The 17,216-nt window shown below is 40.0% G+C and overlaps 1 protein-coding gene across 1 annotated transcript; it reads right to left on the reverse strand.

The window, feature by feature from the left end:
* Window positions 1-1,100: 1,100 nt before the first annotated feature.
* On the reverse strand, window positions 1,101-16,492 carry LOC140383496 (ubiquitin-conjugating enzyme E2 D2). The gene is made up of 7 exons (XM_072465957.1): window positions 16,341-16,492; window positions 12,771-12,834; window positions 7,444-7,475; window positions 6,162-6,239; window positions 5,974-6,079; window positions 5,185-5,278; window positions 1,101-2,294 (listed from the first exon to the last, which is right to left on the reverse strand). The coding sequence occupies exons 1-7, from the start codon at window positions 16,362-16,364 to the stop codon at window positions 2,249-2,251; spliced, it is 444 nt and encodes a 147-aa protein (XP_072322058.1). The 5' UTR covers window positions 16,365-16,492; the 3' UTR covers window positions 1,101-2,248.
* Window positions 16,493-17,216: the final 724 nt, after the last annotated feature.

Below are 17,216 nucleotides of genomic sequence, written 5' to 3' on the forward strand. Positions count from 1 at the left end.
TACGATTTTTTTTTTGACATCGAATTTTTTTTTTTTTGACATCGAATCTAGTAAAAATATTCATTGTATATAAATGATTTTTTTTTCAATTCGATGTAAAAAAAAGACGTTAAAAAATTTAATTCGATGTAAAAAACAATTCAATGTAAAAAATAATAAAGAAATTCGTTGTAAAAAAAATGAATTCATTGTAAAAAAATAAAAAATAAAAAAAACAATTCGTAGTTAGCTACCAGCTGTTTATTTTTTGTATTTGGTTTTTCTTATTCTTTCTCGTCTTTCTGTACGTAACATATTAATTGAATACGTTATTATCGAGCTTGTCCCCTTACGATTTGTATACACCTGTATGTCACGATTTGTTTAATTAAAAAACAAAAAATTATATATATATATATATATATATATATATATCCGGACAAAATGTTTTTATAAATTCAAACTGAATGGTGAATTCTAACCAAAGCGAATCAGTCAAGTATGATAATTGAGCAAGTTTGAAAACTATATTAATATGAAAATGCAAGTGCTCAAGTAATACGTTTGCTAAATGTGGCAGAAAATCCACCAGGGGGCAGCATGAACCGGAAATTGAAAAAAATAAAATCACTGGCACCATAATACCAAATATGACGCACATAATTCAACCTAATTCTAAATTATTTGTGAACATTAAAGGCACATTCTACATACTATGATGCCAATAATGGCATTTTGCGACTGCAAAAGTACATTTATGACATTAAATAAAACAATGAACGTCACTTCTTGATTTTTTTTACACCAAGAAAGTCTGATATTCTGAATTACCTTAACAGTGCAGTTCTTACATCTTGAGCAGTTTGTTGCTAGAGAGACCAGAATACTGGAAGACCCCCACAGGCAGAACATGCAAACTCAACACAGGCCCCATTCTTTGTCTCCTCAGGGCCAAATTTAAGAAGTAATGCGAGGTTTAAAGTCTAAAAATACTTACTTAATTAGTCATTATTATTATTTTTATTCTGTGTAGCCCTAATCAAGACAAAGATCTACATTTTAACATTTTGACATCATTTATGATCAGACAGAAGTGTTGAAAAGCAGACGCGCGAGCCAGGCAATTTTATTACACAGTTTAATCAACACACAAAGCTCAATGAGCCTCTCAGGTAATTCAATATACAGAGGTTTGTGCAAGAAGAGTGGAGTCTCCTCGCACCCAGAGCCCAACCAGTCCCACAGCCGTTTAAGATGTTAGCTTCTAGTTTAACAATAGCAAAAAAAAAAAGAAAAGGAAAAAAAACCTTTAAAAATAAACTAAAGAGTTATGGGGGGGATAAAAACACAGGTTGAACTAAGAAAATAAATTGCTTAAATACCTGGTCCAAAACCTCCACTTTCGTGAATGAAGAATGGTCGGTGACGGGGGCGTTACAGTTGTGCGTGCGAGTGTGGTGTACAATAAGGTAAAATGTGTTAAATTCAGTATTTTTTTAAGAAAGAGACAGAGATAGAGGAAGTGTGTGAGAGAGAGAGAGAGAGAGAGAGAGAGAGAGAGAGAGAAGAGGTGCATGGGTTAAATTCAAGTCCATTCATAGAAACATTTAAGTCTACAGTGGCCATGTGCGTCCGTCCATCCTTTTTTTTATTCATTTATTTTATCGTTTTTATTTTTCCATGTTCATTATCGACATAGCCTGCGATGGTGTCTCTTTGTATAAAACACAAACAGCGTGAGTGCCCCTTTCGAGTCGCGTTAAAACGTGAAAAAAAACACTGCCTTCTCGAACCGCCCAGTCTCTACGGAAAGTATTAGCAAAACGAGAAAGCCGAGTGACAATGATCCCCCTCCGACGCTTCCCCTCCGACGCTTCCCTCCCCGAAAAACAGAAACAAAAACAAAACAAAAAACGCACGGATGATCGGGAAAGTTAACCGTGATGTAAGGGGTAGTAATAGATGCATTATTCGTTTTTTTTTAAAACTATTCTAGATGACATTATGTACAGCGTTCGGGGGGCCGGGCCGGGGGCCGCCGGAGGGTTTCGTTTTTGCTCGGGAGGGGAAAAAAAGGGGAGGCGGGCTCAAAGTAAGCGCTCCAATGGAAACCGATAAGTTCCTGTTTAAACGTTTCATTTGTTTGTCGTTATGGATATTTTTGTTTTTTTTCTCTTTACATCTCTGAAGCTGCCCCGCCCCGCCCCGCCCCCGCCCACCCGGGCCTTTGCGTCGCAGGAGGTGGTCGGCCGTGATCTTCGCTCCAGCGCTACATTGCATACTTTTGTGTCCATTCCCGAGCTATTTTGTTGTACCTGCAAAAGAAGCAGAGACGACACGGGACGTCAGTGTTTGACTTGTAATGTAATGTAAAACACACATGTAAAAAAGAACAAAAAAACATTAGTCAACGGTTGATTTGGCTTAAAACGACTACCGTATTTTCCGGACTATAAGTCGCACCCTTTTTCATAGTTTTGGTCGGGGTGCGACTTATTCTTGTATACTTATACTCCGGAGCGACTTATACGTGATATTGTTTGTTAGTTTCACACTTGCAACCGCATTTCATACTCCAGTGCGACTTATATATGTTTTTTCTTCTCCATTATGCATTTTTTGGCTGGTGCGACTTATACTCCGGAAAATACGGTAATCTAAATAAATGCGATAAATTAACTTGATAAAAACTATTGCAATTTAGAAATAAAATAATCGTTATCTGGACTATAGACTCCACAACACGCAAAGTTAAAGGTTTTATCACTAAAGACAGAGCAGGAAATGCATCAAAATGACAGGAATTTTGTAAATTAATGCGTTTTTGGCTTTTAAAAAATATTTATAAAGACAACAGATAGTTACATTTTGCATATCTTAAAAACAGTCGATTATTTGATCAATAATTCAAAATATTTCCCACTTCTACAAGATATTAAATGCATATTAAAACGGTAAAATGTGTCAAAGGTTTTCTAAACTGACAAATACACAAAGCGACAACTTAAAACTGTTCACATTTTTGGCATTAAATGTGAACAGAGTCTAAACTTGGCCCTCGTCCCGTCTCAGAGGTCAATGCAGTAGTTTTCTTTTTAAAAGATTCAGTAAAAGCAGCGACGATTCAGCAGAAAATCTGGACGCTTCTGATTAAGACGAATATCAAACATTTTACAAGAAAATAACACCAGAAAAAACTATATTTACATGGACCCTGGTTTATTACTGGATTAAGTCTTAGATAAACTCTTGATATTAATACATTTTCATATAATTGTGAATTATATCATTGGTATTGAGTTTTGAACCTTTTCCACAGCATGAAAATAGAGTTCAACACTTTACAAGGGCCAGAAACTATAATTTATGCAATATTCTTTCAATTAGTGGAGACTTTGAGACTTTATAAATATATGTCAAACCAAACAAGGACTGAAATGTGGCGACTGAAGGTTTCCAGATAAAGAACATTTACAAATGAAGCGTATTATTAGATGAAAAACAGAATTTGTTCATAATTAACACTGTGAATTAAAGATCTCACTGTCTTTATTATAAAAAGATATTTTACTTTGCCTTTTAGAGTCTGTATTGTTCAGATGATCAAACTACAATCGTTGCAGTCCTGTATTTTACACTACACTCTCCTTCGTTAAGACGGAAAGACAAACACAACTGGAATGTGGCACTTTTACAGGTTTATAAAGCCCCGTCGGCCGCGTTCGGGCATTTGAGTCGTTATGCTTAGGTTTCTGCCAAAATCCGACTCCATTAACGTCGTTTAGAGGAAAATTCAGACCAATACAGTGTAACCGATGCACACAAATGAGCCAAAAGGGGCAGTACGACGAACATTGCCACTGGAGTCGTTTTATTGGGGAACGCGCGGAAGAAAAACATCAACGTAGATGTGCAATTTGTGTTGTAAAAATCGGTTTGTAAGGGTTTTAACAATAAATAATTAGATAGACAGACAGGATATTCAGTCATATGTCCAGTTACTTTCTCCCGTCACAACACCTTTACAAAACAATGCGAAGTAAAAATGAATCCAGTGTCGAGATTTAGGTCCAAAGGGTTCAAAGGTCACATTTCGTCAACATTTGAGAAAATACCGTAAATAAACTACTAAATGAGCATCTCAGGGCACGTTTGTAGAAGTCTAAACGACATGTTCAGCAGGTTTTATGCATAAAATGACCCCCACAGAGACGAACTAAACTAATGAAATCACCTAAATCGTTTTGAATATTGTGGCGATTTACAGTATAAAGTGAAAGATGAAATCGTGACGATGAAAGCGAATCGGCTCCAGTTGTGGGATTATAGTTGTGGGATCGAGTCCATACATTGCGTTTGTCGTGGTTCTTCCAGACGTGTTCAAACTCGAGTCTGTTCGGTGAAAAATGCAGGACCGAGGCCAGAGAGCGACGCCAGACTCGATGTATGACGCTTTTCATGGACACGGTTTGGATTCTGATTTGATAAAGTGCAAGAACAAGATCTATTTTGTGCCATTTATGTTTTTACTGAAGTGTTACGCAACTGTTCCAACGTGATAATTAATGCTTTTTATCCTCCAGGACCGAAATGTCAGCACAAAACCTGATCCAAGTTCATCGAGATCGACTTTACCTCAATAACAAGACAATTTAGGTTTTTAATCTGGACGTTTTAAGACACAAATATCTTTTTTGTTTTGTTTTTTTGGGTCAGTTTTCTTTCTCAGCACATTAACGTGGAAACGAGTCTAAAAAATGAGGCAAAATTGGTATTTCTGCGCCAATTTTCAGTCATATCTACAGTAGTTTACTCAAAAGAAGTAAATAAGAAATCCAAAATGCATGTCAACAAAATTAACCTAGACATTTCAGATTTAAATGTTTTTTTTCCTTAAACTACAGGAGAAGTTTTGAATGTATATCTTTAAATGTAAGTTTAATACGAGCTGCTTGAACTTAGAACGATTCTCTCGCACATGACGAGCTTCGAGTTCGTAAAACGTGCTGTCGATTATTCATCATTAATCCGATTTGTCGTCAGTCGTTGACCTTTGTGCCGTTTATTAATGAAGAACACGACACGACGTAGCGAGGACTGAACCTTTAACCTTCTGCGTGCACGTTAAGTCAAACCGTAAAGAGCTTGCAGCAGGACTAATGTTCAAGTGACAAAAACACTGGATGAAGATGATCTGAGACTTACTTCTCCCTGTCCGTCTTGTAGATGCGGGCGATCTCGGGTACTAAGGGGTCGTCCGGGTTTGGATCACACAGCAGGGAGCAGATGGACAGGAGGACTGCGCGCACACACACACACACACACACACACACACACACACACACACACACACACACACACACACACACACACACACACAGCATTACATCACACACACACAGCATTACATCACACTTGTAACACAACCATTTAAGCTCGTTTGTGACGGCAATAAAAACGAGCTTCGAGCCGGATCTGAATCCTCGACGAGAGCGACTTTATTTGTGACGTGCGTTTCTCCTTTAGCGTCGTCCTTTCGGAGCTCGAGTCCCAACACTTTCCCCGCTATGATCTAATGAGAGTTCTGGTCCACAGCAGCCATCGTCAGGACAACGGAAAGAAACTCACGTCTTCAGAACACACATAGTTCACCTTCACTCTTCAGCATCGTTCTGAAAGGTTTCCACACGCTTAAACTAAAAGAACCACGAGCCCTCGCACAGACGACCCCTGGCGCGCGCAGACGACCCCTGGCCCCCTGGCGCGCGCAGACGACCCCTGGCCCCCTGGCGCGCGCAGACGACCCCTGGCGCGCGCAGACGACAGGGGTCGCCAGGGGAAGACCCCTGGCACAGACAACACGACCCCTGGCACAGACGACCCCTGGCACAGACGACCCCTGGCACAGACGACCCCTGGCACAGACGACCCCTCCCACAGACGACCCCTCCCACAGACGACCTTTAGCGTGTGTCGTGTGTGTGTGAGGATGACCTTTGGAGATGGTGAGCGCAGGAGACCACTGTGACCGCAGGATGTCCAGACAGATGCTGCCGTTGCTGTTGATATTTGGGTGGTATATTCTTGTGGTAAATGCAACCTGCGCACAACGGGCAGACGGCGTGAAATGAGAGCGTGAAGTGAGAACGTGAATGAAAGAGTCAGGACGAGGCAGGACTCACCTTTGGCGGTTTGAAGGGATAATCTGTGGGGAAGTGAATGGTCAAGAAGAAAACCCCATTTTGGTAAGGACTGTCGTTCTGCGGCGAGACACACACAAAGAGTTAACACAGTGTGAGAGCGGCAAAGACGACATCCTGATGCATTCTGGGTGTTTCAAAGTTAAAATCGGAGACACAAAGCGCGCGCAAGTTTGTTTTAGTGCAATAAATTAACGTGACATGATCTTACAAGTGCAATGGGGACAATTACCGTATTTTACAGATAAGTCGCACATTTTTTTCATAGTTTTGGTCGGGGTGCGACTTATACTTGTACTTACCGGGTATACTCCGGAGCGACTCATATGTGATATTATTTATTATTTTCACACTTGCCACCGCATTTCATTCTCCAGTGCAACTTACATATATATTTTTCTTCTTCTCTATTATGCATTTTTTGGCTGGTGCGACTTATACTCCGGAAAATACGGTATTTGTACTTAACTACCACAACAGTAACACAATTTATTTCTCATTGCATCACACGTTAAAGCAAAACGACGCACTGTACGACAGGCTGAGGAAGATGTCAGCCGGGTACGAGTCAGGTTTGTGGAGACGCAGCTCGCTCAGTCACGACACACGTTTTTAAGAATATACAACCTTTAATTTTTGTCCATCTGTCTTGTTTTTTCGGCTAAAAACAACAAACATGGGGCTTTAATGCCACATAAACAGTCAGAAAATTGACTTTAACATTTAGGTTTAACTTTTTTGGAGCATAGATCTAAATAACTTCTAAATCCTGTTATTTTTTAGCTCTTAAAATTGATATTGTGACCTGAGCCGTTTACATTTCTATACATTAAGACTTATGGCCGTAGAGGGACTGTCCTGACGCGAGATGAACTCAAGGCTTTGAACTTCATTCTTCACATATCGATCGCACTCATAAACTTTAATCCTCGTGCGTTTTATGTTGTAAGCAGTCGTTTAATTCATTTACATCGTCGTCGGGCTGCGCAATGTGGAAAATACTGCAGTACGGCCGTTAATACTGCAACGACTATAACTGTCACGAGCTTTTAATTTACTTTTAACGCGATCATTTCAGCTACGTTAAAACTAAAATGTACAAGCGTCCAACTGTCAAAATAAAAACTGAACAAAGAACAAGACTGTCGAGGCCAATTTAGAACAGACAAACAAATAGATTCAGTCCCCCTGCGTTTGCTCTTAACCACCATCTTAAACTACATTACCCAGAATGCTTCAGGCGAACACTTTGTCGGATACTTACGGGTCCCATTATTGTGGCTTGCCAGTGAAACACTAGAAGAGAAAGAACACAAACACAAAACACTGTCATATCCTTCAAACTTCACTTGACGGACACAGAGCGAACGGTTCGGCGTCGGAGAAAAAGGCGTCGCTTCCTGTGGCTATGACGACGAAGCGGCGAAACAAAAGACTCGGCGCTGGGACAGGAAGCGAGACGAGACGCAGAAGTATCTGCGGGTCAAATCTATGACAACACAGGAGGAGAGAGTCGCAGGAGCGCTTTTTGAAAGAAACGTCCAAATGTGAGAGCCACAAATGAACCTCATCCACAAACGGATGGAGTTTGTAAGCTCGCTTTGCAACTGGCGACGAGCGAGTCTTAGGAGTGGAAGAACAAGCTGAATTCATTAAAGTTGTGGTAAAAACTTGTCCTGGACTTAAGAGCTTTGATATTGTATAGCAGGGCTCAGATGAAGGATTTTCACTTGTATAGCGGCGCTGCTAAACAATCAGTTAATTTTTCGAAATTTGTATAGCAATTTCATAATTGCATAGCAAAACACGAAAGTCAATATTTTCCATTGATATAACATGATTATTTATTTAAAATGTATTTGTAAACATTCTATTTAAAAACAAATTAACTTGAACACTTTAAACATTTTTTCTTTAAATAAAACAGAAAACTTGCAAATAAAATTGTGTTGATTAATTTGTCCAACAACTAAAGTCAGATGGCCTTATTTACAACTTTCTTCCATATCATCATCAATCGGATGACTATTTGCAGGAGTCTCATTTACATTAATTAATTGTCATTACACTCACAAAAATAAAGGTTGCTGTGGTGTTTCCATCATGGTGTATTTTATGCGTTATTCAAATTGTACCGCTCTATTTGACGTTCCATTCCATTTTTCGTTTTGCTATTTGATGACTGTCCCTAAGTACTCTCATCACCGCTCCGGCTGCACATTTGATGACGGTCCCTAAGCACTCGTCTCGGCTCCGGCTGCACATTCGGATCAGTGTAATTCCCTGCGCCCAAAATACGCATCTGATTGTTAAAACCAAGGTTGTGTCACTTGGCAGAGTAAATATGAGTGTTTGGCAGTGAATGATCTGCAAAGACTTTTGCGTTTAGGAGCTATTGACCTCGGAAGTCTGAATCTGACGCAAACTTTACCGCACGTGGCTCCTCCCACTTTCTGACTCGCGATCTGAGCAGCAGCGTGACTCGTCATGACAACACAGTGTCCACATGTGTCATGCTGTTATTGACGATCGACTGACGAGTGATCAGTAGTTTTAGGCGCTTTGGTTATACAATTGAACACACATTTTTGTATCGCAAAAGCTGCGATACAAAAGCACTTTATGACGAATGCATCTTATGAAAGAAATTGCGTAGCATTTTGCGATGCGATACCGCTTATTCTGAACCCTGTATAGTAATAATTATGGAGGACTAAAAATGACTTCAAATAGAAAAGAATAAATAAAAGAATGTAGGGATAAATGCAATTATAAACAAAAAAATAATGATAATTTTAATAGCTTTTAAACACAAAAGCCCACATTTTCAGCGTAAAAAGTTTTTAAAAGAAAAAAGTATTAGCTACAGATATTTATGAATGTGTCCATTCTTAAATAGCCACATTTATTCTTTCATTTATTTATTATTTTCTACATTTATACTTGTGTATTCATTTATATTTGTCATTTTTTGTCCTATATGACTTTTGGCATTTCCAGCCAATAAACGTAAAAGGAACACATTAAATTGCATTCGTTCTAAAGTCGTTTGTTGGATTAAAAAAATGTGAAAACACCAGAAAATTGTCTTGAGATGTTTCCATAAAATCACAATGTTGCATCTGTAAAACAATGAACAAGTAAAAAACGTTTTGTCTCATTCAGATAAAGTAACGAGGGTTTAACGATCCTCGAGGAAATATCTAAAGGCCATTTCTGTTGCGATTACATGCAATTTATATTTTGAGTCAAGTTCACATTTTATTCAAATTGTCTCCGTAAATGTCTTGTTGATGTGAGAATGTGAACGAGCCACAAAATCAACCAAATATCACTTTATATTCCCGTGTTTATGACATTATTACTATACATGTCTGAGTTTGAATTACAGACGATGCACGACAACAATGACAATATTTTCCAGTTTTCATCGTGGACCCAAAGCTACGACTTTGATCATTTAGCTCACAATATAAGACTACAAAGCGATAATCGTGACATGTTTAGAAGAAAACGTTTTTTTTTAGTTCAATTAAAAGAAATGACAATTTTAGACTAAAAATGAAGTCCTTTCTGCTCCGCTTTTCCTCACAAGTATAAACCTGAACGTAACGTGCGTTATTATCTTGACGTTTATGTCAAATTGTTCAGAAAGTTAAGATAAGATAAGATAAGATATTCCTTTATTGTCCCACATGGGGAAATTTCATTGGTGCAACGCAGGTAGAGACAGAGGTAGATACAGAAGAACAGATCACTTAAAGGAAGTCTGACAAACACTTTCAGTAGAAGATCTCTTATAAACAAATAAAAACTCCCATAGACAAATAAATACCATTGCATGTGATCACGACAGTAATTGCACATGAATTAAGAAGAACTGAGTTAAGAAGAACATTAAGGATTTGACTGCGAATACCGTATTTTTCGGACCAGTTTTTCATAGTTTGGGTCGGGATGAGACTTATATGTGATATTATTTGCCATTTTCACACTTGCAACCGCATGTCAAACTCCAGTGCGACTTTGTTTTTTCTTCTTCTCTATTATGCATTTTTTGGCTGGTGCGACTTATACTTCGGAAAATACGGTAATCATGGAATCTCGATAACACACTTGGTCTATATTATTAAGGAGCCTTCTTCATTCATCATTTTTCAACCTGTATTTGGTTAAAAAATGCATTCAAACAGTCTCAATGTACAACACAATGGTTTGAGCTCTCCACTGATCAGAAAGGACCGCTGCTTATATAGACGCCGCCGTTTTCTTATCCATCGTACGTTGTGGCAGTGAAATGGAGCAGGAGGACGTCTGTGCCCGGGTTTGAGCTGCTAACGTGCGACGCCGTCTGTTCTCACGGCTCTTTTAATAGCCGCATACCTTCGATCCCACTCAACAGCCGCGTGATAAAACCGCCGCTCGACACATCACGACCAGCCGCTCGCCGATATCACGCCGCGGCGCTGGAGGCGTCTGAACGGCGTCGCTCCGCACACGTCCATCATGCGTCGGTAATACTGAAGACCACTTTCAACTGTGGGTCAAGGATTGTTGGTTTGCATCTTAAAAATCAGAGCTGCAAAATATGTGGCGATCTAAAGCTCAGTTCGACCAAATGGTGAAGACGGCGGTTATTATTATTATGATTATTATTATTATTTCTGTGGGATTCTGGGGTTTGTGTTTCAGACTTTTTATGATCCTTCTTTAGTCTCTCAGATGTTAATGCTCCTGAAGCTCCCGGACGGGTTTGAAATGTGCACTTTGGACACAATTCTACAATTAAAAGATGAAGCGCAATGCTATTATTATGATTAATTTTGTTTTTATTAGAAATTGTATTTATTTTTATTTTTTTTAGTGATAATATTATTAAAATGTTTTGCCACTTCTAAATCGTTCAATCACATGTTGATCCCCTGTAAATTTAGACTAAACCTGGTCCAGTCCTGGTCCAGTCCTGGTCCAGTCCTGGTCCAGTCCTGGTCCAGTCCTGGTCCAGTCCTGGTCCAGTCCTGGTCCAGTCTTGGTAAATCTTGGATTTTGCCTGGTTTAGTGGTGATTATTGGCGCTATAGTTAAAAGTTTAGACCTGTAAAAGTAAACATGACATGTTATGTTGTCAAAATAAAATAAATTAAATGACAATATATTGAAAAAAAACCCTAGCCCTGGTTAAATCTAAGCCCACGAGTCGCTTTATGGCCGACAGCTGATCCCAGTGACCTCTGAACATGAAACGACGTCATTTAAAAATCATCCAAGAGAAAAAAAAAAAGTGAAATTCTGTCCGTGATGGTTTTGGTTTTGTTTAGGTCCTTCAGCTGTTTTCAAATGTTTCCGCTGCTGAACCGATCAGAACAGCATTAGAATATGAGATTATGGCAGAAACAATGGCCTAAAAGTAACAGGTTAAAGTTAAATGTTTGTCCCTTGCAGTTAACAGAACGGTCATATTATTAACTCTATGGGGCAAACCTATATTTGTTTATTACTCTCTGTGAAAGCAGAAGTGAAAGCTGTGTGGAAGATTACACTTTATAAAAGCTGTGAACTCTGATAAACTGAGATTTAATGGTGGTTTTACTAAAATAGAACGTCTCTTTGATAAGAGAAGGACACAGTTGACTTGTGAATACTTATTAACTTTCACGTTTATTTATCACAGAAGCTTTAGTTGATAAAAAACAGGGCTGACTGTCCTTGGATCACACTTTATTGTAATATTCAAACTCTTTCACCTGATGCTTCTTCCTAAGCCTGGAGAATCAATAAGTCATATTTACAGTTCAGGTGGAGATGTTTCTGAAACCAAAAACACCTGAGAACACTTTAAATGGAACAAAATGTAAAGATCCAAAGACCAGGCTGGTGTCATTTCAACCCTGAATTAAAAATAACATGTTTTAATAAAAGGTTTCCTCAAAGTTATTGGCCATTTTGTGATTTAACTAACCAGAGTTTAAGTTTAATGTGCCTGTGGTGATCGCAACACATTTAATTTTGCACTACTGATTAGGCTGAGCAAAATAATATGTCTGTTTGCCGTAACCCGACCGACCCAGTATAAAACTAGCCGACTGAAAAAACAATATCAGCATTTTGTTAAAAAAAAAACACCAAATTCTTTTATCTTTCCTGTAACGCCGTGTAGAATAATTTTATAGCGCTGGTAAACCTATTTTTCATCCCAAGGGACAAATAACGCATTGCGCAACACACACGCGTCTTCATTTTCGGTCCTCCATATGCTTCTGTATCAAACAGACAAGAGGGAACTTATATTGACTTTAACATGTTGATTTGGCTCCGGCAGCACCACTGCCATGGCCACCGCTCATATAATTCTGCTTCATTTAAATTTGACTTCTGGGTGGGAAACACGCCCAGCAGCGTCATCACAACAAACATGACGGCGCCCGTGTCCCCCGCATGTTCCCACCGCTCGCTTTCGCTACCAAAATAAAGGATAACAACATACAAAAGGTCGATTGAAATATCTTAAAATCGGGAGATTTAATACAATACAATACAATCTACAGCTCATATATTTGTACTGCATTTTGAAACTGTTTGTGTATAAACTTACTGTCATCTCCTACTGGTCCTGCCGAACACTGGGCTGGAGGATCCCGTGCCAAATCATTTAACTCCTAAAACACAAAAAAAAACACAAAAAAGTTACAATTTCAATTCTAAATGCAAAGTAAATAAATACCTTTCCTTCTATAAACTACTCAGAGTTCCACATACAGTCTTCCATTCTGGTGTAATCCAAGTGCACAGCTGATAAAAAACCCCAAAGTGGAACAAGTGATACGCAACACATGCGAGTATAAATGTCAAATATTACAATTGATCAAAACTCTGATTACAGCTTAAATATGTTTACTTTCATAGAGTTATTGCAATACCACAAGCACGAAAAGCATAATTTGTCGTACACATTTCTGGCCTGCTTATTTTTTAGACTATAGAAGGAAAAAGATAACATAGTCTCCTCTGCTCATGGGAAACCACTTGCTATGTTTGCATGCACACAAACATCCGATAACAATTACATTTCTAGAGTTCAAACGACATGCTGAACCGCAATATCTGATGTGGATGTTCTGAGGGACCGTGATCACAAATAAATCATTTTACACACATCAGATTTGGCATTTGACACACAATTTAACCTCTCGAAACCTGACCGTCTTCAGTGACGTGCCAGACGTAATAATAAACAAATAGAAAATATATAAATATAATGTCCTGGTGTAACACTGGTTGAACACTACACTTTTCTTCAGTTATGACAGATTATCAGAAGACAAGATGGATGTCACCACAATAACGCTTGAATAAATCTTGACTTAATGACACATTAGTTTGTAAAATTGTGTTTACAGAGTGGTTTTGATGCATGATAGCACGGTTAGCTCCGTTTAGCCCCGGTGCAGTTCTGATGCAAACATTAGCTTAGCATTTAGCATTCCGGCTTCATTTACACGAGTAAACGCTTGGTTATCACATCACAACACGACACAAATATTCATAAACGCGGGGATATTTATAAAAGCGATCAGGAAAAGCCCCAATAGAAGTAAACGCGGAGTATATGACAATGACAGTCAAACATAAAGCGACCCGTGGGGCCTGTGTGAAAAAAAGAAAAAACACGACACAGAGCTAGCTTTGTTACGAGCTTGTTCTTGTCAAGGATTATGGTAAACAACAAAACATTTAATAAACAGTCAGGCACGAGCATAAAACCTCACGACGCGTAATTAAAACCTACAAAAATATTCAAAAGATCCGACAAAAAGGCATTCCCTGCAAATTTATATAACCTGTAAATATTGTACTACGTCATGCATATTTATATAAGTAAAAGACAATGTCATGACAAAGTATAAAAATCAAAATGAATAAGAGAAAGGGAGTTTTTATATGATGACAGTTTGGCTTTAAGACACTGCCCGACCATTAGGCTAGCTCCGATGCTAACAGTTAGCGTTAGCTCATCTGCAAGCCGTTAAATCTGTTCAATTCAATGTCACTATTGAGCAAGATACGGCGTGTAGAGTGATGAAAAATCCACGTGATAACACGCTACTGCTCAAACGCGTTGGGGTTAAACACGAGTTTAATCAACGCTTAATCTGGGGGGAAATCTGTAGCTAAAACCGCGTTAGCAAACCAACGCAGAGACGTTAGCCGCTACATGCTAACGGTTCATTGATGGCACACGCATTGGCGATGACATGTACTTTATGCCGAACCGCCGGGGGGTACGCGGCTGGTCTTAAACAGTGGTTTAGTATCGTTTTAGCGGCGTGTCGTGTCGTTTCGTAGCCGCTCGGTGAAACGCAGAACGCGGATAGGTGTTGTGACGAACTCCGCATCCCGAGCGAAACGCGTGAGGAGCTGCAGAAGTCACGGCCGCCGCTGTCAAACTAACGAAGCAGCAGCAGCATCCGACGCAAATGGAGCAGTGTGTGAGGGCATCTGGCAGAAAACCAATGCTTTAGGAACAGATTAAGTACTGCTGGGACGTATAGTTGTTGCGATCTGTTATTTTAAGAGAACGAGAACAAAAGTACAGTTCATGCTCATTATTATTATAGTCACTAGGGATCTGCAACAAAACAAATACTACAATACAAGATAAATACTAATTGAACTAGGGCTGCAACTAACAATCGGTTTGATGAGCAATACGTCTAGAAATTATTCTTTCAATTAATCAAATCGTTGTTTAGAACTCGAAATGCCAGTAAAGAACTAAATTCGACCGAGATGAAGTTACGGCGGTGGAGTTTATTTACAGACAAACCCCATTTATGGGTCAAAAACAGTAAATGTACTGGTTTCATATGAAGTCATTCTTTTGAAGTAATTCTTGCTTTGTCCTGAGTCATAAAACCTCTTCTCTCAGCACTCGGCATGTCTTGGGAGTAAACGATTAATCGATGACTACATTAGCTGATGATTATCTCGATAAATCGATCAGTTGCGATTCATCAATTCACTCGTTTCTGCCCGATAGCGAACAGCAGTAAAAATGTAGATTAAAATGCACTGTCACTCCACCCGAAACTCGCAGCTTTCTCCTTTGTTGTTGTGCATGTCGCATAGTGTTAGATAAAATAATTAAGTCAACTAATTATAAATGTAAGAGACCATCGGCTGATTAATCAATAAAGAACTGCAGCCTTAAAGCACAGACGTTCACACAGCCAAATTATTCTGCTACATTAAATAAATCAAAGACAAATTTGGGGGGAAATGCTCATCTAATCAGATTGTTTTTATCTCTTTATTCTGAGCCAAAGCGATCGCCTGTCAATTTAAGAGCATTATTTTGGCCATTTGCCCTTAATATTGACAAACTGTACCAGTATATTTGGCCCCGGTTATAACAAAGTGGATGAATTATTTAATAAACACGACAACAAAACTAGGCATTCGACTCGGCCCAAACGACGAAATTAAGTTAATAATAAAGTCAAAGTTACTGGGTTCAACTTCAAGTACTACTTTTGTAAAGAATCTGTCACATACAATGATTAGCACATGGCATTTTGGTTTCACTCGGTGTTTATGACAGCGCCACGAGCATAAAGTACGGTTTCTAACTGCAGATTGTGTGTTTTGTCAGACTCTGTGGGTGAAACACAGACACCGTGGAGCCGCTGTAGTCTCCTCCATTACCGGGAAACACTGCACATCGAGGCAGTCCATGTGTGACAAAGTAAACAGTCAGGTCACAAGGGATTAAGGGATCACATCGTTGCTAAAGGAGAAACTGTAAGAGTGACACGACGCGAATATTTGAAAATAAACTGTAATATGTTTTAAAAATGCGAACATAGTGTCATATAAACGCGCGACTTAGTGAAAATCTGGCGGATTTGACGGAGCGCGTCTTTCTGACAGGGGGTGCAGAATTTGTCACAACATCGGCGCATTGCTCGCTGTCGTCACTCGCCTCTCAGACCCGTTAGCTGCGCGGAGAAATCCTAGCGTTGGCCGTTTTTCTGCACGTATATTTTAAACATTGCCCCGTAACTCGCGGGGCTGCCGAACGGGCGAGCCGCGCGCGGGGAGGGAGAACCCCGAAAATCCCGGTGGGAATCCGCGAAACCCCGGGCCTCGCCGCTCACTTCCTTACCTTGTGAATTCTTTTGAGAGCCATTGTTGTGCTAGCGGTTCTGTCAGGGAAAGCGTGCGGGTAAAATGGCGACTCTGCTCCGAACCGTCCTCTTGCTTTTCCGATGCCGTCTGCGCGCGTTTCATAGACCGGGGGCGGCGTTGCTCTTCCGACTGCGGGGGCCCTGCGGCGAACGAACCCGGGAGCCACCGAGAGGGGACAAAAGCTCGAGGCGAAACCGAAAGAAGAAGGTTAGACCCGCGGTCCTTCCTCCTGCTGCAGCGGCGACCGAACCAAATCACTGCGCTGAAGCTCCGCCAGCGTCAGAGCGATGGAGGCCGCGAACATCCGCCCGGGCTCCTCCACAATAAAAGCTGCGGGGGGGCTTCATGGGCGACCGCTCGTTTGGGTGGTCGTGCGCAGACGTGTAGACCCCCTTGTACCACGTATTTATCTAGAGAATCGTGTCCCACTTTGAAGATACAACACAAAAGGACACAAACACACACACAGAGAGAGAGAGAGAGAGAGAACATGCAAAAAAACATCTTCCTGAACGCGTACTTCGGAGTCATTGTGACATTTGGGCCAACGTTTGTTAAGTTTGTCCAGGTCTGATCCATCTTCTTCCGCTTGTCCAGGGCGGGGTCGCGGGGGCAGCAGTCAAAGCAAGGGACTCCCAGACTTCCCCCTCCCCAGACACTTCCTCCAACTCCTCCTGAGACAGTTTTAGGTCCTACTTTTTCATTGATGTCACAGTGAGATTGCCATAGAACTAGGGCCAAAACAAGTGAATGGATAAAAATTAACTAGTTTGTTTATTGAAAGGATAATCGAACATTCATTATCTGTGTTTCAGCTTCCTGCTTTTGCCCATTCTTGTTTCAAACTGTGTGT

This window comes from Eucyclogobius newberryi, unplaced genomic scaffold, assembly GCF_026437365.1.
Source record: "Eucyclogobius newberryi isolate DKJ021-1_F unplaced genomic scaffold, fEucNew1.0.hap1 SCAF_515, whole genome shotgun sequence".
Lineage (NCBI taxonomy): Eukaryota > Metazoa > Chordata > Actinopteri > Gobiiformes > Gobiidae > Eucyclogobius > Eucyclogobius newberryi.